The sequence below is a fragment of the Ornithodoros turicata genome, chromosome 3 (assembly GCF_037126465.1).
Source record: "Ornithodoros turicata isolate Travis chromosome 3, ASM3712646v1, whole genome shotgun sequence".
NCBI lineage: Eukaryota > Metazoa > Arthropoda > Arachnida > Ixodida > Argasidae > Ornithodoros > Ornithodoros turicata.
This window is the reverse complement of record NC_088203.1, coordinates 105796686-105824613: the sequence shown is the minus strand read 5'-3', so window position 1 is coordinate 105824613 and position 27928 is coordinate 105796686. Positions and strand designations below refer to the sequence as shown.

The following is a 27928-nucleotide window of genomic DNA, read 5'->3' as shown; positions in this document are numbered from 1 at the left end:
TCACTATGCATGGGTCACTATGCGCAGATTTATTAACTTTATCTCTCGCTAACAATCAATTAAAATGTTTATAAATTAGCCATGTCTGCTTCATGAGAAGAAAGAACAATAAGTCGGTCCTGAACACTTCCAACAAGACAGCCATATTCAATTTAGAAATGTTTTAATCAACCACATCTGTTCTACATTCTCAGGAGTGACGAAACTGAAATATCGTTGAATCCCCGTTGGTTGGTTGGTTGGTTGGTTGGTGGTTATTGCCAGCACGTTGCTCGGGTATCGTACGTCCTGGGCTGTCTTCACAGGGAACTGTGCCGCCTCCTAAAGGGGACAGTCAGACAGTTGTCTGGAGCTAAACCCGCGACAGGAGCACATACAGTTACTGATATCCACATCGTTGTGCAGTGCACGCGCGCTTCGTGCACGTACTACATGCCTCGTCGCTCGCTGCTGCTATCGTCATTATGTGGTTTCGAACACCACCCATCATGGATGCAGGGAACATAGGAGTAAGTACCTGACCTGACTGTACTAACAGTGCTGACAACCAAGCGTCAGGTCGTCTCAGTGGCCGATCCGGTTATCACTAGATTATCAGTGGGTTTCAAACCTCCCGCTATACGATGAAGAACCCCCCCCCCCCCCCGGCTTGAACCATAAACGTCCGCCGGCACCGCTTCTCTAACAATATATGGCGGAACGAGCCCTCTGCGTCGTTGCTTAGGCACCGATCCCGAGACGCCTATGCAAACTAACCATCAGTATGGATGGAGAGCAAAAGACCCCACAGGAAACGTTGTTCTTTAGCCACGAAATATTGTTGTAGCCTGACTCTGGAACGATGTCTTGCAGGGCATCCCTGGACCGATTTCTCCGCGAAGGAACCATACCCGCTGCTCCAGGTGTGCGCGTGCGATGGGCATCATATCCGTCGCTGTTGTCCTCTTGGGGGCAGTGCTCTACGCGGTCTTTTCGCTTCTCGGGTTCAAAACAGCGATATCCACCGATCAGGATACCGTCTGCAGTTCTCCTTCCTGTTTACACCTCGCAGAAGCCCTCGGCAGAAGTCTCAACTCGAGTGCTAACCCTTGTGCCGACTTCTTCCAGTTCGCCTGCGGGGTCTCCGCAAAGGAAGACGTCTTCGAAACAAGTTCAGCGAAAGTCCTTGAGGCTGCTCGGGATGCGCTAACATCTTCCGTGAACATCTCGAATGACCCGCACAAGCTACTGCAGAAGGCTTCGCAGTTATACCAGGAATGCGGAGACGTCCGACGTAAGAACAGAAAAGATGCTCGGGACCTCCTGTTCTTTCTGAAACAAAGAAGACTGGACTTAAGCGGAGAACCGGACGTCGAACCGTTGGATGTTGCATTGTCTTTGGATTTGCGATATGGTTTGAAGACTCTGTTCGATATATCTGTTCTCGATGGATATTTGGTTATACGGAAGAGGTCCAACCTTGCAGCGTGGATTGCGCGTAAAAGTAAGCTCGTTCAACAAGGTTCTTACGAAACGTACATCGAGCACGTTTTTACGACGTTAGATTTCAGAAATGGCACTCGGACAAGTGAGATAGTGGACTTAGTTTTGAAGACTGACGAAATCGTTCTGAGCCTTCTAAGTTTCCACTCCAAAGTGACGGAAGGTGCCAGCTATAATACCATATTCATATACAACGCAACAAACACACTCGTGCTGAGGAAACCCGGCTGGAAAACCCATTTTCAAAAACACTACGATCGAGTTGTTACAAGGCAGCCAGTGCTTGATTATCTGGAAGCCTTGTTCGCACAGACGACTTCAACATCTCTCGTCACATATGTCATCTGGGAGGCCGTACGTCAGATGGGTCCTTTCACGGATTACAGACTAATACCAGAGGACGAGGACTTGGACGCCACTGGTCAACGCTGTTTCGAAGCAGTCATGACCGTTCTAGGGGTTCCCGTACTATCATACGTTTTGGCGGAAGGCGTGAAGGCAAGTTCAATTCTCTCGGCAAAGACTCTATTCCACAAAGTGGTACAGTCGTTCTATTCCGCGACGAACCTAACGTTGCTAAGAGATTTTTCCATCGACATCGTCAACAGTGGTGAGCTTCTGGCGAGTCAAAGCATAGCAGATAGGTACGAAGACTTGGCAGAAGTGCGCCAACCATTCCTGATGTCTTACCTCCGTGCTTTGGCCGTAGTCCGTCAACAAGAACTCGAAAGCATCGATGCTCTGGGGCAGTTCGTGAAATCTGAGCATCTATTCGGCTATAAGATATTGTACGACAAGCAGCGGAAGCTCTTTACTGTGCCGACGTCACTTTTACGTGATCCGTTCTTTGCCGAGGACGCGCCTCCGGGAGTCCGGTTTGGAGGTCTTGGAAGGATTATCGCACGCGGTCTCGGAAGTTCCCTGCCGAAGAATCTTGGTGTGACCGCCTGTCTGCGTCACATGAGCAACGAGCGCGTCAAGGAAGATATTATAACGGACACTGTCGTCATCAACACATTATACGACGCCTTCAAGCCCCGCAGTAACAGTCTTGTGGAGAGTGCCGAGATGCTTCGTCAGGACGGTCTCTTCTTTCTGGCCTACTGTCATCTCTGGTGCAACGCTCAAGATGCTAGCCCAGCCGCGTGTAATTTGCCCTTGATGAACTCTGTCAAGTTCTCGCATGCGTTTCGTTGTCCTGCGGGTTCAGCGATGGCCCCTGCTAAGATCTGCTTAGCGAATGAGACCGCACGTGCTGGGCTGGGAAATTCCCGCGTGTTTTGGTGGAAGCAATGACAACTGCAGCGTGATTGCAATATATGCACGATTAACAACCACATACATATACTTGCATACAAAGTGGAGAGTGGCAGGATGATTTCTTTCCTTGTGCATTTTCTTCCTGTTGATGGTGTCCGCCCATTTCACCGAACGTCGTTTCATCGACTCCTGACCAAGGATAAGTCAGGAGAGCCTTTTACGTACTTCACACGTTGCCGCAAGAAAAAGCGACGACCACCGATTTGATGAAACGGCGTTCGATGAAATGTCACGGAACACCTGTTCATGTATGCAACGTTTCCGTCCGCACAGGTTCGCTGGATTTTCTACTTTGTAAAACTAGGATACAAATGCACGGGCTAATGCAAGTCTAATGGCCGACCCGCATGGTGCGTATTTCAGCGAAGAACGCGCTGCGCACCAAAACACGAGCGTCAAGCCGCATCAGGCACAGATCCCGCAGCTGCGTACACAACGGGTTTGGCGTATGTGCTTCCATCACCAGAACAATCCACCGCTGCCTCTTACCACAGCATATCCCGCAAAATGGGTCTCTTCTCCACAACAAAGTTTCGTGAGACCAGCCATTGCTAAAGTGGCGATGATTGCGGTGAGCGCCCGTGAACTGTCTGCTGAGAGAAATATCAAATCTGCTCTGACGAACTGAATCGCGCGCTACGAGCAGCTGTCACGCATGAAATACGCACCCTGGTAGCACACTATGTTGCCGAAACGTTGCCCCAATGTTTTCTTCAAACGTTGCATAGACGTCGCTAATGTCCTCTTCAGGCCACGTTCTAGCAACGTTGCTAGAAAATGTTATACAACATTGCGGCAACATGACAACTGCAACATTCCACATAAGGGCAACGTTATGACAACATTTAGGTAATATTGGCAAGAGGTTGGCGGAGGTATTTGTGCGCTATTATTTCTTACTTTTCTTTTTTGCGTCGGATCAGAGATGCATACTGACTGCAAGCACTTGCACGCCACTGTTAGCTGACTTGAGCTCTGCAAAGCTCCGCTTCACTTATACTGAAGTGGGGCTAGGGGAGACCGCTTGGGTATCCCTGTAGGTATCCCGTTTGGATATAGAGATACTGTCATCAAGCAGTAGGCTCTATTTGCGAACAGGATGAGGCATATACTAAAATGCGAAGTGTTGGGGGCATGCTCATTAAGTGTAGCAGTGCGTACAACGTTTGCAACGGTGACCAGGATGCGTTCTTGTAGTTAGCCCTTGCATCTGCAAGAGTCAAGTGCACTCAACAACATTTTTTACATCCCTCCCTGTCATGTACTGTGTTTTTAATTCAAGCTTTCGTCTCTAATGTAATTACCTACTGTTTGGAGCTGTAAAACCGGTAGGTTTCCTCTGTGGGTAAGAGTGTTACGCAGTGTTATGTTGCTGGAAAGTCAATAAACAACGTTCAGGAAACGTAGAGCCGCAATATTCCTCCAACGTTGCTCTGCAATGTTGCATGGACATTGGTGAATGTCAAGTAACGTTGGTCCACTTCTGACAATGCTGCAGGAACGTTCGGCCGCAACGTTGCTCAAATGTTGACCTTCCATGTTGCTTGAACATTGCTGAATGTCAAGTAACGTTGGTCCACTTTTGATAATGTTGCAGGAACGTTGCGAAATGTTGATAAACGTTGCCCCACATTGGACAACATTCGCAACATTGCTGCAACGTCGAGGCCACAATATGTGCTACTAGGGATGCGGGTCGGCCTATATTCTTCGGGAGTCTGGAAGACTAATAGTGGACACCCACCACGAAACACCACCCAAGTTCTCTGCTGGTACACAGCGTGAAGCAGCAGACGCACCTAGCAGCTCTATGTTATCTTGCATGGTGGTGGTGCCTAGAGCAATCACGACTACGACGAAACGTCTCTTACAGCGATTATCAGTGACTGTAGCACTAGGTTTTACATGTTATTTTAGAAGCAGCTAGAAGTATATAATTCTCAGGGCTTCAGCTTTGAAAGAGTTGGAGCGTTCTTTTGGCGTGAAAACGTCTAAGCGCGGTTTGGTACCCAGGTCAAAATTTACGATGCAACGAAACTTTGCCCAATTTCATGACGCGATGACTCGGTGAGTAATAACCCTATAGCAACTAAGTGGCCAAATTCAGATAGCTTACACGTGCAAGATTCTAGCTAACGAGGTCATCGCTGGCAATGGCGAACGCGTGAAGCTAGGACGCACATCGAGGTGTCGTTGGAAAGCGCTTCAGAGGTCCTACCTCTTTGTTAAGCGATATCGGCTTCAATGGTAACCACAATTTTATAAATTTGCAAATTTGAAATATTAAAATTTTGCCAGAATGTCGTCATATGAAATTAAAATATGATCAGAATCAATCTGAAGCAATCGGCAATCAGAAGAAAGGGCGGCTCGAGAGGATCCTCGAAAGCCCCCAAAGTCCGCCCCTAAAAGTGGCACCTCGCAAGCCCATGTGGACGTGCCGTACTCTATTTCTAGCTGCACGGCAAACACATCTCAGCGTGCAAAGGGGGGGCGCTTTTATTGTTCTGTAGACTCCCGAACCCCCCGAAATGGTGTTTTGCATACAATAAGCTATTTAGAAGACCTTTTCAGATTACTATTCCCTTAATCATAACGGGTTCATCGGGTTCAGCCCGCTCTTTAGACATTTAATTCCTCGGATTGGGTGTACTCCCTGAGGATAAGTTCCTCTGATAAGTCCTCTGAAAGGAATCACCTACCGCCTCGATATCGCGACTGAGATATCGAGGCGGAAATCGTTGAAATGCACATATGCATTTCCATAAAATGCTTCCTTCTGTACGACGTGTATCGCAGGAAAAGTCATTTACGGTACATATCCAAAAGGTAAAAGAACATCTGTGTAGTAGTCTGTAAACACTCACTCAGCTTCCAACACCCTTAGTTGTGACCAAAAAGTGAACTCTGAAGCCCCTTTTTATTATTTCAATATGGCTTGCATGAAAATATGCACAAAATGCCCGCACAACAGATGCTGTGATCGTTGCTAAGAACAGAGATGCCTTAAATTAACAGTTTCACTTGTGGCCAGTACCAACACTCCTTAACTTCATTCTTTGACAGATTCCTCCGTTGGTGCTACCTGAGCTGGAGCTGAATCTCCTTCGGCCTTGTCCTTCTTCTTGGAACCGGAGACAATGTCATCGATTCGCAACAGCAAAATGGCCGTCTGTAACAAAATAATGTGCATAACACATCGATGAATAGCCAACAATGCTTTTTTTTTTATCCACAGAAATCAGGCTAGCACTCACTGCTCTGACAAGCATATGCAGACCTTTATACAGTTAAGGCCACAAGTTTTCGGGTTCATCCCTATTTCTCCCCGAATATAATGTTGGTTGCGTCTAGCTTAATCCGTTACCGTATTTACTCGCATGTTGGACGCACCCCAACTTTGAGCGTCGCAAGGCTGGTAGTATTTGTCTCCCGCACATTAAGCACACCCGGCTTTCGTAGCACCAGCAAGCGTATCGCGCAGTCAATGCGAAGGAGCGCCAGAGTGATGAACGACGAATGCGACGGACATTGAGCATTATTTCGTCCACGCTTGACAGAACAGAATAATATTTGATGTGGTAGAATCGCGACGTTCGGTTATGAGGGGACCGCCACAGTTATCTCGGAATAAATCGCGGCGGTGAGGCAGAATCGCGACGTTAGATTCCGGGGGATCGCCACGGTGATCTCGGAATCAATCGCGGCGACGAGGCAGAATCGTGACGGTAGGTTCCTGGAGGATCGCCACGGTTATCTCGGAATAAATTGCAGCGGTGAGGCAGAATCCCCAAGCAGCACAATGTACTGAAAGTCGAGTGCAATAGGGGTGGACGGTATGTGTCTTATCGATGTTCCTTAGTTTTACGAGTCTGTTCAAGGCCTTCCACCTCCCCGTCCACCCCTATTGCACCCGACTTTCAGTACATTTTGCTGCTTGGGTCGCGACGTTAGATTCCGGGGGATCGCCACGGTGATCTCGGAATCAATCGCGGCGACGAGGCAGAATCGTGATGGTAGGTTCCTGGAGGATCGCCACGGTTATCTCCGAATAAATCGCGGCGGAGACGCAGAATCGCGACGTTAGATTCCGGGGGATCGCCACGGTTATCTCGGAATAAATCGCGGCGGTGAGGCAGAATCGCGACGTTAGATTCCGGGGGATCGCCACAGTGATCTCGGAATCAATCGCGGCGACGAGGCAGAATCGTGACGGTAGGTTCCTGGAGGATCGCCACGGTTATCTCGGAATAAATCGCGGCGACGAGGCAGAATCGTGACGGTAGGTTCCTGGAGGATCGCCACGGTTATCTCGGAATAAATTGCGGCGGTGAGGCAGAATCCCCAAGCAGCACAATGTACTGAAAGTCGAGTGCAATAGGGGTGGACGGTATGTGTCTTATCGATGTTCCTTAGTTTTACGAGTCTGTTCAAGGCCTTCCACCTCCCCGTCCACCCCTATTGCACCCGACTTTCAGTACATTTTGCTGCTTGGGTCGCGACGTTAGATTCCGGGGGATCGCCACGGTGATCTCGGAATAAATCGCGGCGACGAGGCAGAATCGTGACGGTAGGTTCCTGGAGGATCGCCACGGTTATCTCGGAATAAATCGCGGCGGAGACGCAGAATCGCGACGTTAGATTCCGGGGGATCGCCACGGTGATCTCGGAATCAATCGCGGCGACGAGGCAGAATCGTGACGGTAGGTTCCTGGAGGATCGCCACGGTTATCTCGGAATAAATCGCGGCGACGAGGCAGAATCGTGACGGTAGGTTCCTGGAGGATCGCCACGGTTATATCGGAATAAATCGCGGCGGAGACGCAGAATCGCGACGTTAGATTCCGGGGGATCGCCACGGTTATCTCGGAATAAATCGCGGCGGTGAGGCAGAATCGCGACGTTAGATTCCGGGGGATCGCCACAGTGATCTCGGAATCAATCGCGGCGACGAGGCAGAATCGTGACGGTAGGTTCCTGGAGGATCGCCACGGTTATCTCGGAATAAATCGCGGCGGAGACGCAGAATCGCGACGTTAGATTCCGGGGGATCGCCACGGTGATCTCGGAATCAATCGCGGCGACGAGGCAGAATCGTGACGGTAGGTTCCTGGAGGATCGCCACGGTTATCTCGGAATAAATCGCGGCGACGAGGCAGAATCGTGACGGTAGGTTCCTGGAGGATCGCCACGGTTATCTCGGAATAAATTGCGGCGGTGAGGCAGAATCCCCAAGCAGCACAATGTACTGAAAGTCGAGTGCAATAGGGGTGGACGGTATGTGTCTTATCGATGTTCCTTAGTTTTACGAGTCTGTTCAAGGCCTTCCACCTCCCCGTCCACCCCTATTGCACCCGACTTTCAGTACATTTTGCTGCTTGGGTCGCGACGTTAGATTCCGGGGGATCGCCACGGTGATCTCGGAATCAATCGCGGCGACGAGGCAGAATCGTGATGGTAGGTTCCTGGAGGATCGCCACGGTTATCTCGGAATAAATCGCGGCGGAGACGCAGAATCGCGACGTTAGATTCCGGGGGATCGCCACGGTTATCTCGGAATAAATCGCGGCGGTGAGGCAGAATCGCGACGTTAGATTCCGGGGGATCGCCACAGTGATCTCGGAATCAATCGCGGCGACGAGGCAGAATCGTGACGGTAGGTTCCTGGAGGATCGCCACGGTTATCTCGGAATAAATCGCGGCGGAGACGCAGAATCGCGACGTTAGATTCCGGGGGATCGCCACGGTGATCTCGGAATCAATCGCGGCGACGAGGCAGAATCGTGACGGTAGGTTCCTGGAGGATCGCCACGGTTATCTCGGAATAAATCGCGGCGACGAGGCAGAATCGTGACGGTAGGTTCCTGGAGGATCGCCACGGTTATCTCGGAATAAATCGCGGCGGTGAGGCAGAATCGCGACGTTAGATTCCGGGGGATCGCCACGGTGATCTCGGAATCAATCGCGGCGACGAGGCAGAATCGTGACGTTAGGTTCCTGGAGGATCGCCACGGTTATCTCGGAATAAATCGCGGCGACGAGGCAGAATCGTGACGGTAGGTTCCTGGAGGATCGCCACGGTTATCTCGGAATAAATCGCGGCGACGAGGCAGATTCGTGACGGTAGGTTCCTGGAGGATCGCCACGGTTATCTCGGAATAAATCGCGGCGACGAGGCAGAATCGTGACGGTAGGTTCCTGGAGGATCGCCACGGTTATCTCGGAATAAATCGCGGCGACGAGGCAGAATCGTGACGGTAGGTTCCTGGAGGATCGCCACGGTTATCTCGGAATAAATCGCGGCGACGAGGCAGAATCGTGACGGTAGGTTCCTGGAGGATCGCCACGGTTATCTCGGAATAAATCGCGGCGACGAGGCAGAATCGTGACGGTAGGTTCCTGGAGGATCGCCACGGTTATCTCGGAATAAATCGCGGCGGTGAGGCAGAATCGCGACGTTAGATTCCGGGGGATCGCCACGGTGATCTCGGAATCAATCGCGGCGACGAGGCAGAATCGTGACGTTAGGTTCCTGGAGGATCGCCACGGTTATCTCGGAATAAATCGCGGCGACGAGGCAGAATCGTGACGGTAGGTTCCTGGAGGATCGCCACGGTTATCTCGGAATAAATCGCGGCGACGAGGCAGAATCGTGACGGTAGGTTCCTGGAGGATCGCCACGGTTATCTCGGAATAAATCGCGGCGACGAGGCAGAATCGTGACGGTAGGTTCCTGGAGGATCGCCACGGTTATCTCGGAATAAATCGCGGCGACGAGGCAGAATCGTGACGGTAGGTTCCTGGAGGATCGCCACGGTTATCTCGGAATAAATCGCGGCGACGAGGCAGAATCGTGACGGTAGGTTCCTGGAGGATCGCCACGGTTATCTCGGAATAAATTGCGGCGGTGAGGCAGAATCCCCAAGCAGCACAACGTACTGAAAGTCGAGTGCAATAGGGGTGGACGGTATGTGTCTTATCGATGTTCCTTAGTTTTACGAGTCTGTTCAAGGCCTTCCACCTCCCCGTCCACCCCTATTGCACCCGACTTTCAGTACATTTTGATGCTTGGGTCGCGACGTTAGATTCCGGGGGATCGCCACGGTGATCTCGGAATCAATCGCGGCGACGAGGCAGAATCGTGACGGTAGGTTCCTGGAGGATCGCCACGGTTATCTCGGAATAAATCGCGGCGGAGACGCAGAATCGCGACGTTAGATTCCGGGGGATCGCCACGGTTATCTCGGAATAAATCGCGGCGGTGAGGCAGAATCGCGACGTTAGATTCCGGGGGATCGCCACAGTGATCTCGGAATCAATCGCGGCGACGAGGCAGAATCGTGACGGTAGGTTCCTGGAGGATCGCCACGGTTATCTCGGAATAAATCGCGGCGACGAGGCAGAATCGTGACGGTAGGTTCCTGGAGGATCGCCACGGTTATCTCGGAATAAATCGCGGCGGTGAGGCAGAATCGTGACGTTAGGTTCCTGGAGGATCGCCACGGTTATCTCGGAATAAATCGCGGCAACGAGGCAGAATCGCGACGTTAGATTACGGGGGGGGGGGGGGGGGATCGCCACGGTTATCTTGGAATAAATCGCGGCGAAGAGGAAGAATCGTGACGTTAGATTGCAGGGGGGATCGCCACGGTTATCTCGGAATAAATCGCGGCGACGAGGCAGAATCGCGACGTTAGATTACAGGAGGATCGCCACGGTTATCTCGGAATAAATCGCGGCGACGAGGCAGAATCGCGACGTTAGATTACAGGAGGATCGCCACGGTTATCTCGGAATAAATCGCGGCGACGAGGCAGAATCGCGACGTTAGATTACGGGGGGATCGCCACGGTTATCTTGGAATAAATCGCGGCGAAGAGGAAGAATCGTGACGTTACGTTCCTGGAGGATCGCCACGGTTATCTTGGAATAAATCGCGGCGACGAGGAAGAATCGTGACGTTAGGTTCCTGGAGGATCGCCACGGTTATCTCGGAATAAATCGCGGCGACGAGGCAGAATCGCGACGTTAGATTACAGGGGGATCGCCACGGTTATCTCGGAATAAATCTCGGCGGTGAGGCACCACCAGGCAGGCAGGGGGGGGGGACCACCATAGTTATGTCAATAAATCGCGACGTAAATTCCCGTGGGATCGCAAATGGGTAGACTCGAGGAAACAGCAGACCTGGGCTAGGGAATATTCAGGCCTAGAGGTGCGGAAGAAAACGCACGTGTGTAGGCTCCCAGTGGATATTCAACCTCAGAATGATGACATCTTGCGAATGTGCATGGTGTCATTTGCAAGAAGATACCTATTGAAGCATAACTCCCTATTTTTACACACCAAATTTCAGAAAATGTGTTTTCTGAAAACTTCTGGCCCTATTACATTGTGAACGTAATTTGTGACAATATATAGCTGGTAGGGTCCGGGTGTGAGGGCGTTCAAGATTTTTTTACAATGTCTCACCTCAACGGCAGTTTTGTAGGCTTGCAGCTTAACTGCCAGTGGCTCCCACACCTTCAGCTCGTCCGTACTCACAATCTCTCCAGTTTCTCCGTTAATGCTCCACTTGCCGTCTGTGCTGGATGCGTGCTTTGCCTGCAAAGTCATTCTTCATTTAGCTACCACCACCAGTCCCCTCGTGCCAACGTATGCCTGATCCCAGACATCTCACCCTCAAAGCTGTCAGGACTCGAACTGTGTTGCCTCCACAGTTTTGGATCAGAGTCGCAGGAATTATTTCCAGTGCCTTGGCTACTGCACGGTACGGCCACTGCTGGATGCCCGTGATGGCCTTGCCCTTTTCCGTTAGATGCTAAAGGGAGAGAGAGATTATGGGTTTAATGGCACAAAGGCGGCAAAGGCCAAAGAGCGCCAGAACTATGGTGAATGTGTGGGAGATGACGATGAGAAAGAGAGGAGGACGATAACAAGTGAGTGTGGCAGTTAAAAGCTATATACCAGTATGAGCGATGAGATGATCCAGGATGAGTTAGGTGACAAAGGCAAAAAGCGGAGCAATGCTGAACATCTACATCTGACTAACTAACCGAAACATGGTAAAAAACTGGATAACATTATCAAACGAGGTGCCAAGAGTGTTGGTGATAAGCGTTATTGAAACCTTTCAAATTGTGCTCTGTGTTTGATTGCAAGATGCAAGAATGCACGCATGAGTAGAGAAGGGCTAGAAACTCACGTGGCCGACAGCCATTTCCACGGCTCCACCTCCGGGCACAAGGCGAGGTTCGAGCATGACATTACGGGTGACAGCCATGGCATCCTGGAGGTTGCGTTCCACTTCGTTAAGAACATCTTTGGACGCTCCTCTCAGGAGGATGGTGCAAGCCTTGGGGTCCTCGCATTCAGTTATGAAGCAGAAGTACCTGCGGATAAGAAAATTTCAGAGTGGGAAAATTCGTTCATGGGAGAGTTACACTGGCCACGTGTTTTTTACGCTATTGGGAGTGCTCCAAAAAGGAGCTCCACGAAAAAGAACAGGGACAAATACTAGAAGGAATTACATACTCATCTCCAATCTTTTGAATTTCAAAAAGTCCTGCTTTGGTTCCTACATCTGTCTCCTTCAGTTCATCTGTTCGGTTGGCTATAGTTGCCCCGCATGCCCTAGAAAGGAGAGAAAAATGCAAAGTTCTCGGTAAACGTCTGCAGAAAATCCTTGAAATTTTTGAACTTTTTTTTAACCTAACTAATTTTTTTATTGTTTCATTTCAAAACCTGGAAGAGTGGAACACAATGCCTGCACCAAACAAAAGGTAAACACAATCTTCAACATTTCACGTAGTGATCTTTATCGTTATATTCGGCGCACCAAAGCTGCTGTGGTAGGCTCGTGCAAGAGCTTGTGGCGAATCATTCGTGATACATTTAATGCGCGTTATGGGGTAACAACAAGTTGAAGGTCAGGCCCATGGCCTTGTCGCATGTTTGTAGTTACACACTGCCAGAAATACTACCTAAGAGTATCATCCAGTAAAAATATTCATGTACAGGCAAACATCAAAACATCTCAGGGTGGAAAACAATGCTTTTTTTTTTATTAAATCCTGCGTTAGCACCGTAAAGCAACCAAAAAAATCTGTTATACATGGTTGGATTAGTTTCTTCAGCCACGACTCAATCAACATAGTTTGCGCTGTTCAGCCCAACCCAATTGTGAACCCGCAAACGCAAATATCTCCACCCTAACGTGAGAATATGCTGCTTATCATTCACGCCTTTTTGTTGGCTGTGTTCTCAACAAGAAAGGCCTTGATCCCCTAAAAAGGGTGAGGCTTTGCTTACTTTTTCGACCACGAGTAAGCGGCAGCGTTCTGTGCCATTGACACCATTGTGGTGGTTTGTTCCTCGTTCCTCTGGCACAAGTATCATATTTAGAAGTAATGGTCGTACAACGAAAGCAAACTGAACACTTGAAAAGCAAACGTGTCCCTGGCATGCTAGCAGCGCATGGACACGTGGTCAGCAGTTGGATGGTGCCAAGCCAGGCAATCTAGTTCAAATAAACTATGTTCGAAATACCAGGCGTTTTGCCCCGCCGAAATACACATGACATTGACTGAATCCTAACATCATTTTGCATTAAGAGATATCGAATTAATGGGATTACACCGTATCGAAGTGTTGTCAATATACTTTTTTCACTCCCCATTCTTACGTGAAACACAAGGCAAACTGACCTGGCTATCCTGTTGTTGTCAGTCTTCCTGACCCGACGAACGCATGAAATGTTTGCCTTCATCAGGTAGTGCTGAGCCAAATCTAGAACAGAAATAGCGACGAATAAACATAAAATCACACTACAGCTGCTGACAAATTTTTTAGACTTCAACTTCCCGTTAAAGTCTTTATTGAAAGGTGTCATAGAATATTGTCTGTGTACGCCTGGTCAACTGCACGAGCATGAAACAAGGCACCACAGCAATTTTCTGCTGCTGCAGTGCACCACTCTATACATTCAAAGTGATAAAAATCTAGCAAGTAAATGAAAAATATCTACAAAGTGGCAGATGGATAGCTTCCACATGCAAAAGCAACATAAGCCGTTGAGGGTGCTTTCAGTGGCTAGTGTGCCATCTAGCAGACAACACTTTAACCAATATGGCTGTGATTCTTCACGGACTGATGGAGACAACACTTTAACCAACATGGCTGCAATTCTTCACGGATTTATGAACTGTTGGGTTTGATGACTGTGGCTTCGCTGGAGAGTATGGCATCTTTGAACCTCTCCTGTCATCCAGTTACGTTTTTTTCCTATACTCGAGTGCTACTGCCCAGAGGCTGTACAGGTACAGGGTGAACAGAAGTTCAGTCTTCTTCCACTTTTTCTGATCTATGTAGTTTCTTCCCAAAGCCCACTATCAAGAACACTATCGACAGCATATATAGGTAGGTTCTATAGTGCCTCAAGCTATCAAGAGATAACATGATCTGGAAAACCCAGCACGGTAGATATATTTGCTCCATGGGCATTTGGTGGTGCCGACAGTTTTGTTCAGAAATCAAAAAGTCCATGTTTTTGTAGCCTGCGACTGAACTACAAAGTAAAAAAAATTGATATTTGTTCCAGTAATGTGTTAAAGCCTCACTTGCTTAACCAATACACGTACCGGAAATACCCTTCTCGGTGATGACCACGTCGGGCTTCAGCTTGATGAGGTCACTGCACATCTGCTGCACGTACTGTTCTTCGATCTCAAGTATCTTGGTGAAGTCCTCTTCTCTCATTACCTCAATGTTGGTCTGGAAGTATTAAATAAAGCAGGTCAGCAGGAGTTACAGACAAGAAGGTAAGTGTGTCAACAAACCTGACTTTCTCCTTTCTTGTATTCCAGGGTGCAGTCCAGGAGAACAATCCTCGGCTTTTCGATTCGCCTGCAAGACGACGAGGTATTAGGTACACCCATTTACGCTAGCCTCAGAAAATTACTGACCTGCGCATCCTGCCGTTCGTGACATCCTTATTCAGCATTACGCCTCGCAGAACTTTAGAGTCTTCGACTCGTCCACCAGGGATCTACAAGACAAAAGATGATAGCATCAAGTAAAGAGACTGATATCTTAAGTATGTAGTTAATTACACACTCTTATTGTACTCTACAGTAACAAGTATAGGCTTACCCAATGTAATTAACATATGGGGTTTGTAATGAAGATAAAATGAATAAAAAGACTGTATAATAAAATAATAATATAATATATATATAATATATATAATATAATATAAATAATAATATAATAAAATAATAATATAATAAAAATAAAATAAAAAATGTATTAAGAGCTTAAATTTTATACAGACGATCCCGTCTATTATAATCTTCAATACAATAATAATGTCTTATCCATGACCCTCCCTTTATGTAATTTTGAAGTCTCGAGCTTTGCTTTTTCGAATGTGCAACTACTTTCTGAGGCGAAAATTTCGTTACTTTCTGAGGTCACTGAGAAAAACATGAAATGCCAAACAATGGTATCTAGACAGTGACAAGTTGCACTTTGAAACTTTGCATTTTAGGAAGAAACCAAACAGTCTTCCAATGATAATTTTTGCAGCACAGTTAACCGACCTGACGCAAATTTGATGCAGATCCTCTTTAACAAATTTACCTTTACGACAATTTTTTTCTTGGTCTCCCGAGTTTCATTATAAAGGAGTTGGACAGAATTACCCATATTAGCTCACAGGTACATAAACATGGTTCAAGCTAACCCTAAGTGAAGATAAAACGTTTACCTTCTCCACCTTCGCGTAACGTTTGATGTCAATCTCTTTCCGACCGCCCTCTTCGACGCAGACAGTCTTGACAGCTTCCAGGGCAATCTGGCACGCCAGGTCACCCCTTTATAATACGGACAAGCAGTTTATTGTACAATAATAAGCAACGGTTTAAATGTTGTTATAGCGCTTCTGCATAACACAGAGTGGTTTTACCACAGTATCACAATTAACAAGTTCAAGGTCAGAACATATGTTGAACAATGGAGCAGGAGGCAAGCGTAAGAGACTTGAGCAGGATGGAAAACAAAATACATACACGGAAGGACGAGACTCGAGCCAGCAATTAACGTTTATTTACTACACATTGCCTACTAGGTTGGAGAGGGAAAGTCGCGAATCGAAGGAGCTAGAGTTACAGATGCTCAGGAGGGGGAAAAGAACATCATTCAAAGAGGGAGATTCACTAGGAAACCTAGCATCCTCCAATGGTTTCAGGGATGCCTGTTAGTAGATATAAAAAAATAATATAAAAACTTTGCAACTTTCATTAGGCACTGGATGCACCCCTTGTTGGTTATCAGTATCACATTCTTCACTATTTAAAACACAATTGGCCCCGCCATCATATGGAGGCCGCAGAAATAAACCACTCTCCATACTGTAACCTTATCACGCCCTTTGAATGACCTTCGGCTGCCCACCAAAACATCTAAGTCTAGCTCCATTTTATGACCTTCCCTCCCCAACAAAGTGGGCCATGCCTAGTATAAATAAACATTCACGGCTGGTTTCAGTCTGGTCCCTTTGTGTGTGCTTTCTGTATCGGGGCAAAAAAAGCAGCGAACAAAACAGCTTTATCGGCTTAAAAGCACAGCGAAGCACAGGGACATTCAATGCTGCAGAAAATGGGTGATAATCGTATAATGCAGTCAAATGCAATCATAAAAACCTTGTTGCCAGATGCCGATTCCATGGCTCTTGATCAGCACTTCAAACTAATAGTGCAACTGCCTTATCACGTTTACAGAACAGTTACGGCGTGAATCTTCACACGTACAAAAACTTGCCGTTATTTACGATAACAATGACAAAATGTGCAGTTCTGCGCCGACAGGCAACACAAGACGGGGGAAATGCAGTAATCTGGCAACAGTGCGGAGGGGCAAACCCTTAGGTCGAGGAACTCCGATACTATTTCCAACATATGTTTTTCCACTGTACGAAGTTTTTTTATTTTTTTATTCTGTGTTATTACCACAAAATAACTCTGACTATACATGATATAATCGTGTCTGTAGACAGATGGAGAGAGGACAGGACAGGAGTAGGACAGGACATAGCAGTAAGGAGTACGCATCCTGCGGAGACTTAAGGGTCTGTGCTAGAAAGGCTGTACTAAAGATCAAAATGTTGCCCCTGACATGAGGCTTGTCCCCCCACAAAGTGCTTAAAGGGACTATGAAACGATTTTTTTCTTCGTTTCGTTCGAAAGAAGACATTTTTCTGAGTCTAGAACCGAAATTTTACTTTCGTCGTGCGAGCGGATTTCTCGGGAGCGAATTTAAACGGAGCGGCGAAGGGAGGACACCTGGCGCCGCGCCGTGACGAGCTGCCGAGCGGAGACAACGGGTAACTTGACGCGACCACGGCCGGCTCAGCAACACGTCATCGTGACGTGTTGCCGAGCCGAGGAATCCCGCCAGGAGCATGCGCCGTAGGACATGCCGTAGGATCCCGCGTATGCGTTCATCGGGAGTGGAAATCTCCATGACAGCAGCTTTCGCGCGATCGGCAGATTTCGGTGGTGACGTAACGGGGAACCGAAGAGCGGTCCGTACAGTTACACCATCGGCAGGGAAATATGCGCGGGAGAGGAGGAACGCGGAAGAGACATTTCCAGCGCGCGCTCCTCGCAGAGTGGAGCGATTTCGTCCGGAAAAATTTGTGGCATATTAGTTTCTCTGCGGGAAGAACAGTTTCCATCGAAAAAATGTATGGGGGTTCGGGAAATTTCATAGTCCCTTTAATAAAGTAAATCATTAGCTAGGCACTGAATACAATACTGTGAGGCACATATAGCAACTAGTGGCAGTTACCATTTGCTGATGAATTTGGTTCCAATGCAACTCTGTATGACATCAGCCATCTGTTGCGGGTTGTTGACATCCACGGGAACGCTGCAACCCCGAAAGAATGCTCTTTAAAACCACTTACACATTGTACCAAACATTCTGCTATGTACGCAGGTCCCATTATCCTGGGAGGCAACTGCGTAAACACAGACAACCTAGAGCCCCATTTATATGGCCTCACATTTATGTACATGTTCACACACTGCGGCATAAACATCTACCTGTTCACCGAGCCTCTTTCTATGACAAATCAACTCAACTTCCTCATACGGAGCTTTATGCAGAGATTTACGTGTAGTTAACCCAGAAGCTCCACCCGCACTCAATGTGCCAGTATGGGTAGACATTTACAGGTGCCTACCCTGTATGTATCGTGGATTACACACCACTACATAAGCTTCACTCCAGAGGAGCTCCACACCGGCACCATCCCCAGTTGAGGAGCAGAGACGGCCAATACCCCTGACACATGGGCTGTCTTTGATGACCATCGACGGAGGTATAACTAGGCCCTGAGGTTTTCAGGAAATAGGTTTTGGAAAATTCCGGGGGTAAAAATCGGGTGGAAAACAGCAGCACCCAATGTGGGCGAATTTTGGTGTAAAATTTCTGGGGTGATATGATACAGGTAAAAACTGGGTTCATCAGGCTTGTTACATATACATATCACAGATCTAAAAGAAAACAGTTTTCAAAGTAAGTAATAATACTGTCCGCTACAGTATGAGGACGGTGTACAAAGGTCCATGGTAATTCAAACCTGCGAACACTAGTTCAATCTAAACAATTGTGTTCAAAACACATTGCACTCCTGTCTGCACCAATTTTTCTTCAGTTTCATCGTCCAAGTAGGTTGAAAAGAGTATCAGATCTCTGTTGCGCTCTGTGATTCACCGGCAATTATGCTTACTTTCGCTCCCAATATGTTTCTTTTCCGAATTATTGTTTGCTTCTTGTACACCGCTTGTGGTGCTTGTCGCAAAGTTGCTGGCCGTTGTTTTGGCTGCGGGGCAGTACATCTGGAAACTCAAGTGCCCGACCCTCCAGCAGTTTTCTTGCTGCGACCCGTTACTACACCCCAGGATGAGCTCACTAGTGAACGTATTCAGTGAATGCGTGAACGGGCGGACTGGAGCTGCTTTTGGTACATTCTTTGGTCACAGGAGAGAGAGGTTTTACTTCCTAGCCTTTGCTTCCCTACCCCTGACATGAAAGTCCAAATTTCCCATTAGAGTGAAACAAGGTAGCCGACCTGACTTTCTCCTTGAGAACGTTAATGATATCCTCCAAGGCCTGCCGGTAGGCACTGATGATGACAGTTGGGTGAATATTTTGTTCCAAGTACGGCAGGGCAGCTGTAAGGAGCTCTCCAGCTGAAAGATGACGCCGCAATTGAGAATATGCGAGTGGACACAAGCATCTAAGGTTACATTCATACATAGAGTTTTGGACACCAACTTGTGGCAATTTGAATGTTGGTACAGGTCCCGACAAAAGTTTACGGGACACGCGAGCGGTGTATTTTTTCCTCGGTACGACACCCTAGCGGCAAGCAGAAGCTGGCGAAATCAGGCCAGTTCACTGCCTCAGAGGGGTGGACGACTGCGCTTTTAGCGACACACAGCGGTAGTTTCGGTATCATTACTGTTGTATGTGCCCGCGATGTGAGTTGGATTTAACTGTTGTGCTCGTCAACAATTCGTGACTAACGTCAGTTGTTTATCAATGTCAGCGTCAATTGTTTATCAGCTCGTCACGCGTCGTCCATAATAAAGCAACTGTTTACAAGATACCTTTCTTTCTCTTGTCTACATATCATAGCTTTCCAATAAAAGCAATACACTGTAACGTGTTGACACCATGATTCATCCTTATCACGATGATAGCAGCTGTCTCAACAATCGTTGAATCACGTGTTGTTGGCGAGCACAACAGTAAAATCCAACTCACTTCGCAGGCATATGCAACAGTAATCATACCGAAACTACCGTTGTGTGTCGCAAAGAGCGCAGTCGTCCACCCCTCTGAGGCAGTGAACTGGCCTGATTTCGCCAGCTTCTGCTTGCCGCTAGGGTGTCGTACCGAGGAGAAAATACACCGCTCGCGTGTTCCGTAAACTTTTGTCGGGACCTGTACAAAACGATTGGAACAACCACCCCAGTTGGTGGGACACATTGCGAAAGCAAGTACAGTCGACACAACAATCTGGTGACTCAAGCTAACGTGAAATCGCTGCACGTCCCACCTTTTACTATTATTCCAGATAGTTGTCTTATTTATGTCTCCTCAAGCCATGTGCCCAACAGTGGGAAATACATCTGAAGACAAATTACCGTGAGAGCTAATACAAAACAAATGAAAAGAAAAAAAAAGGTTATGGAACTTACAGAAAGCTCACACACAATGACATGAGGCCTGTGCATGAAAAAGAAGAAAAGCTACTGTGCTATCCCTAAACTGTGCTACCTAAAAAAAACTGTGCTACCCCTACAGATGAGCTTCAGTACAAATAGTTTGCAATTGCTCACATTACAAAATGTAAGTACAGACTAGTGCATTTCAGAAAAAAAAAAAAAAAAAAAAAAAAAACAAATGAACAACGCAAACACTTCCATGTGAGATTATGTCGCTATTTATCAAAAAAACTGACTGTCGTTTACTTCTGTTCCTCTCCTGGTTGATGTCGCTAACACGTATCTATACGTAGAAAAAAAAAACGCTGATATTTGAAGTGATCACAGCGATATCTGTCAAACTGGCTGATCAATCTACTATAAAGTAGCAGATAGCTAGCAACAGAGCAATAACTCCCGATAGTTTATGGCTTTGTGAAGTGGGACAACTATGATCATAACGTTCCTAATTGAAGACAGCATATCTAAGCAACTTGTACTCTGCTGCCAAGTTGCTGGGATCCTCTGCTGGGGTTGAATCCGCAACCTTGAGACCAGTATGCAGACGTGCTACAAACTGATCCGCCGAGGCTCTGGAAATAACTTCTCAGAAAAATAATGATGCAAATGGGAGAAGCTGAGTTACTAGTACTTTGCACATATAAAATCTATGGATGAGCCAGCAGAGTTTTAATGAAACATGCTGAGAGAGAAGATTTCATTCATTTGATGGTTCATGAATAATTATAAGGATTCAGGTACAGTGGTAGCTAAAGAGTGATTACAAGCACAATTTAACTTCTTTCCTAAACCGTAGTTAGCTTTAGTTTCATTTTAAAGAAGCTATTAGTAGTTGCTGCTAAACTACTTTGATGGTAAGTTAGTAGTCCTAATCAGTGCTAATAATCTTAGATATCACATGAGCATAACGATCTGAGCATCACACATGAGCATCTTGAGAAAGTGTCAATATCTTTTTCATGTTTCACTAAGGAAACCATGAAACGCGAGCTGTCCAGCAAGATCAAGTTAAGAATTAAGTGGCAAAGCTATTTTGTAGATCTTGTCAGTTTGTACAAATTATTCTATCAGGAGGACTGCCTTTAAGCCTGAATTCTCTTTTCAGATATAGATTATTCTTTACCTAGGATGATAACAGAGGTGGTGCCATCACCGACCTCCTCGTCTTGGGTGCGGCTGATCTCGATCATGGACTTGGCCGCTGGATGTTGCACGGTGATCTGAAATATCATATTGCTCGATATTTGCCATTGCTTTTGTGATGGCATACTTTCTTCGCATTTAGAACTTACCTCGCGGAGGATCGCATTTCCGTCGTTTGTCATGATGATCCCCCCAATGGGGTTCATCAGCATCTAGGAAACAACAGATCATGACAAATACTATTACAAAGAACAGAGAGAGAGATTGACAAAATTTAACGCAATTAATGCGATGCTATAATGCAAGCACACTTAGTAGAGTACTACAGACAGAAGGACATAGATAGCCTAACAAGCTCTCTGTAGCAGCATACTAAAACTCTAATTGCTGCACTGTATATTGCACGTTGATGTACACAAAAAATTGCAATATGCAGTTCTTCATTCATTTGTTAACTCACTCTTGTCGAAAATACAAAATCGGTTATTTCAACAATTTCTACCATAACTTCAGGATACTCATCACGGCACGCGGACCGTTCGTTATCGGCTATTCTGTTTTTATGTTGCCGTAGCACAAATATTGTAGTGAACAAAAATTCTGACAGGAGATAAGTGATCTCTGATGATTTAAAAAATTATTTATAAAAAACGACTTTGCAAAGGTGGGGGCCCAGGGGTATACACCCCTGCGCCTCCCTTGGTATGTGCCCCCTAAATCCCGCACTGGCTCACAGACAGCCAATTGTCAAGAGATTCAGCTATGCATTTTTTAATGTGCATTTTTTCAGCAAACTCCTTAGCCTGACACGTTCCTTATGACATATCTAAAAGCAGCACGCTAGATGGAGGTGAGAAGACAAGACCACTGCTCTAGTCTTCTCGACTCCATCTAGTGTGCTGATTTTAGATGTTTTACCAGTACCAACTACCGCACATCGCAACTTTAGTTCACGTGCGCTAGTTTACACGTGTTTCAACAATACAAAGATAGAGCATCTGGACCACACCAAAAGAAAGTGCGACGCAGTCATCCAAAAAGCCATTTCGTTTGCAGGCAAGTTTGGATTCATTCGCTCTGATAGCTATACTTATATACTGTACTTTATCAAACTCCTGGCATGTCATATGAAGCATCGCACTTTTGTGCAATTTTGAATGTTCCGCCTTCATACAAAATTGCGGCCGACGTGGCGCCACCAATCATGGATGACGCGCATTTATGACAGGCGCAGCGTCACGGAGCGGCAGGCGCTCCAAGATTCGCGGGAAGCTTGCCAGAGCGGAGACGTGAATAGCGAATGCCGCTTTGTAATCAACAAGAGTGGACGCCGGAAAAACAGCAAACCAAGACGCGTTTCTAAGAAGAAATTTGGGCATCCGCACATGTTCACAATCACTAGAGCATTTCCAACCAAATCAGACACGCAGGAGGTGTGAAGGCGAACTGGCCAAACATTTTGCAGACGACGCTGCTCTATTATCGCCATGGTAACTGGACAAATTCACCTGCTTCATGTTTCCTGCTTCTGATGCTGTGCTGCGGATTCAAGAAAGGTAAGCAACAGCGTTTCCGAACATTTGACAACGGAACCGTCCCGGCGCGAGTTACACGTGAACTTAAAAAAAAAAAAAAAGTCAGGGTCGGCAACAAGTGGATAGGATTTGCAGACGACACAAAGCGCAGTCCGCGGTACCGCATACGCATAACAGACAGAAGATTTAAGTTCGCAAATCTTTTCCATTCCATCAAACAAATATCGATCAAAACAAAATCGATCAAAACAATGAACGACTGCAGTTCTGCCTGTGCTTAGTTGATTTCGCGCACTTTTCTTGCGGTTGTCGCAGCCATGTCGATTGAGTAACAGCCAGTAATCACAAGAAAACGGCATCGCAAACTTCCAAAGGATAGAGTTTTTTTTTCCAGGAATCGAGGTTACATAGTACGCGTCTTACAGGCAAGTATGTACGCCCGCAGATGCTTCACTGACAGCCCATGTTCACGTAAAGCATGCTTTGAAGCGAAATAAATCACGAGCGTGCCCACGCACAGCTGGTCCGTGATCATCATCGGCGACGCACTCAATTTCAAAGAAAGCCCTTATGGCACTCCACTGGAACGAAGAAGAGACGGTTTATAAGTTGTGTTTTACTACACAACGCCGCGCGCGCTGATCCAGCGTATGAAAACATGTTACCGCTACGGCACAATAATGCTCGGCTACACATAGAGCGGACTTGGCGTCGCCCACTCATCAAACATGCAGGCATGTTCTGTAGCTGGGCGTTCCCAACTCATAATAGCAATGCGGCCTAGCGGAGCGTCCAGAATGTAAGCCTCATCCTTTGCAAGAAATGTGAACCATGGAGCAATAAATATCGCATGCCAATCGAACAGCCTCGTTCACTGTTGCATGATTACACTGAACACGAGTTTCTTTCAGGCTATGTGCTTTTGACAAGTCCAGAGATCAAAACTGGGTGCTACTTTGTAAACTTTAACTAGGCAAAACCAATAGTATTTATGCAGTAGGGTGTAACGGGCTGAAGAGACAACTAGCCGCTACCCATGGGCGGACTTAGGGGAGGAGGGGGGGTCCAGATGTCCTGACCCCCTTCAATATCTGTCGTTATAGTTTCAACTGACCCTGGTGGTGTAATAGCATGCTAACCAGGACAGCCCCCTTTTGACAACAGGGACCTTCAGCAATTACTGCAATTACTGTCTGGAAACTTTTGCCATCATTGAGGAAGGCTTTGGACAACTTTTAATTGTCGGAAACGTATTTTTATCAACTGAACTTTGAAAATTGCCAAGCAAACCTAACTTTCTTTGTTTTTTCAGAAATGTGAAGTCCTCCACAGATGACCGCAGACCCAACAAAAACTATGCACAGTATTGTAAAAAAAGAAATAGAAAAAAAAATTACGCTTTAGCCCCGGCTGCTTGATTTCCACAAAGAAGCGCGGGCAAAATGTCCCTGCCTTCATTTGTTTTGCCTTCTTTATGAGAAGTCACCAGCTTCAAGGTCAGAGGGGGAGAAAGAAAGATAAAACAAGAGGCAAGGACACTTCCTCCTCTCCCCGCATCTTCCATGAACTCTTCTTTGCGACAATCAAGCAGGCGGGGTATAAAGCAGTACTTTTACTATTTCTGTTGTGATGCGGTGCATAGTTTTTGTTGGGTCTGTGGTTATCTGCGGAGGACTTCATATTTCTGCAATAAAGTGGGGTTTTTAAATGTTTTTTTTTTTTCGAAGTTCAATTGAAAGAAATAACTTTCCTGCAATTAAAAACTGTTCAAAGCCTTCCTCGATGATGGCAAAAGTTTCCAGAAGGTCACTGCCGAAAGTCCCACAATCCTCCAGCAGGTATGTCGCCAGTTGGAATTCACGTTAGGTGAAATATCCTGTATGTATCGATGGTTCTTTTAAAAATACTGATATGTTGATAAAATATAGATAATTATATTGATAATTGATCAATATAAATTTTCAGCCATTTTATCTTTTTTTTACGATGGTGATATTTATCGATACCGAAAGAACCGACATTTTTGCATCACTAGCGGACGCTCATTCAGACATAACTTTCATTCAAATAGGAAGAGAGAACAATCTTAAAGCGACTCACCTTTAACATTGCTCGGGGTCCAAGACAAGTTCGTACCACGTCAGCAACTGCCTACATTTCATAACAAAGGAATGACAACAGCATCAGCAAACTCCCATAATGCAACTGACAACTCACTGCAAGCAAACTCTTACTGCACTCAAGTTTTTATGCAGGAAGGCAGGTTGGTTTTGCGAGTAGCTTTTCAAACTCAAAACTCAAGTCACACCAGGAAAAAAAAAAAAAAATGCCACAGAATTTCACTTATACCAAAGGAAATGTAAGAATTCCACAAAGGACACTTACTTTCACGAAGTGCACTGAATGATAGTTGAACCGTGCTACAATGGTTATTGGGACTTGCGAAAAGAAATCCAATCGAAATTGTCCCATATTTTCAGCGTCAAGGTTGCATACTCCCAAATTTTTCAGAGTACGGCTGTACTCTGTATACAGGAACGAGACCGAGTGTTGTGCTCTCGCACTAAAATATTGGTTTCATGTATGGTTCTATGAATCGAATACTCTGCTCAGAACGTTCGCAATTGCTTTGTGCACATGTTGACAGTCCTGAAACCCAGGAGGCTTTGAAGGGGAAACTTACCGCTTCACATGAAGAGAACTGCTCTGCGTCATGTGTGTGTGTGTGTTTTTTTTTGTGTTTCTCGTGACCTGTCCTCGTTTTCTGTTTTTAATGTCACACAACGTTTTTACCAGAAATGAAGATGCTCACAACCCAGAACTACCTAGGTTGTATTTTGAGAGCAGCAAAACAGTGTTCACCGCAATAAAGCGTTGCTGTTTGAAAATTGAATGTCGCTACATTTAGCCAGGAACACAGTTGTTAGTGGGCAAGTCTTCTAAAGCGCATTTGTAGCCCTCATTCCACTCCTTCAAATCCAGATTCCCTCAAAACGGAAATCCTGGGAAAAGCCACTTGTTCACATCATACGTGAGGTCACAAGATATGGCCATGTGGTTGTGACGTAATGTGAGACCGTCAGGTATTATTGCCACACCCCCTCACTGATTCCCCCCCCCCCCCCCAAGAAGAAAATCCTGGGAAAATCACTGTACGGGTGGCTACTTGCAAGAATAGGAGGCTTATCCCTAGATGACCTTAATTGTTGCCAAGCCAAGAAGTCGTTCAGGAGAATCTGACAAATTCGCAGTTCTTCCTGACGTTCTACTAAGTCTTCCGGCCATCATGAAGAATAGGTTGCTATTCCCTGCATGGCACTTGTAGCACCGGGGCATTGCGAAAGCAACGCCTGGAAAAGTGTGCAAATGAACACCTTTCGAATAGTACTGTAATGGGCTGGAATATGGATTGAGCCCATTGATCACCTATTCAGAGGATTAGTGTCTTAAAATGTTCCATTTGTGGAGATTCCACTGAATTCAGTGTAGGGTGGCAGTGGAGCACCAACTGTCTCTCTCATGCAGGGCGCGTGCTGTTTAGCTTGTGGAACATTCTATGTGTATCCTCGGAAGAGACAGGTGTCTGTTCATAACATGCGAGTAATTAAATTATGAGTTTTTTTTTTTTTTTGCATATCTTGACATCTCTGTGTTTCGCCTTCCTCGGGGACGGAATGGATGGGCTTTGCCGCGAGAGTGGGAATAGGTTCCCACATATGTGACGACGAAAATCCATGGTCCATCCCCATTTCCCATTACAAGTACAGTGCGCTTCAACTATCTTTCAGTGTGCATCGGTAAATGTCATTTGTTGGATTCATACATTCCTTCGGTATAAGTCACATTCTGTGACATTTTTTCCTGATATGGCCTTTCCTGGCGCGACTCGAATGGTAGAAAAAGAAAGCTAGTCCCATAATAAACACCCCTTCCTGCAAAAAAAGAAAAGAAAGGAAGAGAATCAAAGAAAAAAATCGAAGTGTTTGCATAAGTAGAGTCACTAGGCATACGCTTTAGTAGAGCATTTCCATAAATAGGACAAGTGATTCAGACATCTGCACACCATCCTTGAACCGAAGTTCTCCGATCGAAACCGCGAAGTTTCAAACAGATGTTTCATCACAATCACCATTGTCCTAGGGTAGGATTCGAACCCGCGACCACACCACCACGAGAACAAGAGGTGCTAACCGCTCTACCACATACGCTATCGAAACTTCAGGTAGTCCCTCCAACTTCATTGATATGAAACTCACCAACGCAAATATACCATCATTCATTTTACATCCTTATTCTGACTGGTTTTCTCTACCAAGTAGATTAGCTTGATACAGAACCATGTGCTGGACGTCCTTACGCATGCCCTTTTATGGACTTTTATTCAGCCTGAAACACAAACTGCATATTCCAATGACACTGCGTTTTCCTTTTTCGTAGTTTTGTTCCTGCGAAGAGGACAAATGACTTAAAGCAACGTCCAATTGTGGCTGACCGCGATATCAGATGTCCCTTTGTGAGTAGACAGACACAAACCTATAAGCCTACTTGACGGGAGCACATGCTCAGATGCCGGCTTCGCCAAAGAAAAACATAATTCGTGTGAACAAACTACCGATAACCCGGTGACCACTGAGTATAAAATGACACGCCATGTGTAAATTCGCTGGTTACAGAGCGTTTAGGTGTAAAAACGTTAGAAATTCACAGTCCCGCTACTCACTTTAGCAGCCCGAACATTCTGGATCTGCACATTTCTCCCAGACTCACGCTTGGTGTTCTGACCTGTAATGAAACCGAATATCGGCAACGTATTCAAGAGAGTAACGATTAAAGATTTTCTTACTCAAGACGAGGATGGGAACCTGTCCAGGACCGACCATTTTTTTGATACACGCGTGTTGCAAGCTGTGACACACTGACGTGAAACAAACACTAATGACACCCCTACCCAGTCGTTGTCGAAGATATCACTCCGCTCACTCTTATGACATTCTAACATGAGCGATGTTTTAATATTTAACTGACAATTTCGGTATTACAAAACACACTTTTAAATTTCCATGAAGAATTACCGAAATTTTACGTGGAATATTAGTATATTTCAACCATTATAGATGTGTGTCTTATATATACAGGTATGACTTTTAAGGC

The 27928-nt window shown here is 46.3% G+C and overlaps 3 protein-coding genes across 3 annotated transcripts in view; 2 read left to right on the top strand and 1 right to left on the bottom strand.

The window, feature by feature from the left end:
* Positions 1-405: 405 nt before the first annotated feature.
* LOC135387614 (neprilysin-1-like) lies at positions 406-2857 on the top strand. The gene is made up of 2 exons (XM_064616724.1): positions 406-509; positions 853-2857. Exons 1-2 carry the CDS (start codon positions 465-467, stop codon positions 2776-2778), a joined length of 1971 nt encoding a protein of 656 aa, XP_064472794.1. The 5' UTR covers positions 406-464; the 3' UTR covers positions 2779-2857.
* Positions 2858-5703: 2846 nt separating this feature from the next.
* On the bottom strand, positions 5704-27727 carry LOC135389104 (T-complex protein 1 subunit gamma-like). Its single transcript, XM_064619082.1, has 17 exons — positions 27621-27727; positions 27498-27559; positions 24878-24928; positions 21392-21454; positions 21223-21319; positions 18938-19058; positions 17650-17730; positions 15569-15674; positions 14766-14848; positions 14640-14706; positions 14442-14574; positions 13509-13590; positions 12337-12435; positions 12008-12194; positions 11483-11623; positions 11275-11406; positions 5704-5974 (listed from the first exon to the last, which is right to left on the bottom strand). Exons 1-17 carry the CDS (start codon positions 27655-27657, stop codon positions 5855-5857), a joined length of 1662 nt encoding a protein of 553 aa, XP_064475152.1. The 5' UTR covers positions 27658-27727; the 3' UTR covers positions 5704-5854.
* The window catches only part of LOC135389101 (multiple C2 and transmembrane domain-containing protein 1-like), an 84055-nt gene continuing 78657 nt past the window's right edge, over positions 22531-27928 (top strand). The window contains exon 1 of the mRNA XM_064619074.1: positions 22531-22798. Coding sequence (XP_064475144.1) covers positions 22774-22798 — 25 coding nt within the window. The 5' untranslated portion in view covers positions 22531-22773. The remainder of the gene's footprint in view (positions 22799-27928) is intronic.

What these genes read in the sequence shown, in the direction of transcription:
- LOC135387614 (XM_064616724.1), top strand. Translation starts at nt 465, where the DNA reads ATGTGGTTTCGAACACCACCCATCATGGATGCAGGGAACATAGGA. An exon ending in TGGATGCAGGGAACATAGGA is followed by an intron (nt 510 to 852) that starts GTAAGTACCTGA and finishes GATGTCTTGCAG; the next exon opens with GGCATCCCTGGACCGATTTC.
- LOC135389104 (XM_064619082.1), bottom strand. Translation starts at nt 27,657, where the DNA reads ATGGTCGGTCCTGGACAGGTTCCCATCCTCGTCTTGA. An exon ending in GAAATGCGATCCTCCGCGAG is followed by an intron (nt 21,320 to 21,391) that starts GTAAGTTCTAAA and finishes ATGATATTTCAG; the next exon opens with ATCACCGTGCAACATCCAGC. An exon ending in TGGAAATGGCTGTCGGCCAC is followed by an intron (nt 11,624 to 12,007) that starts GTGAGTTTCTAG and finishes CTCTCCCTTTAG; the next exon opens with CATCTAACGGAAAAGGGCAA.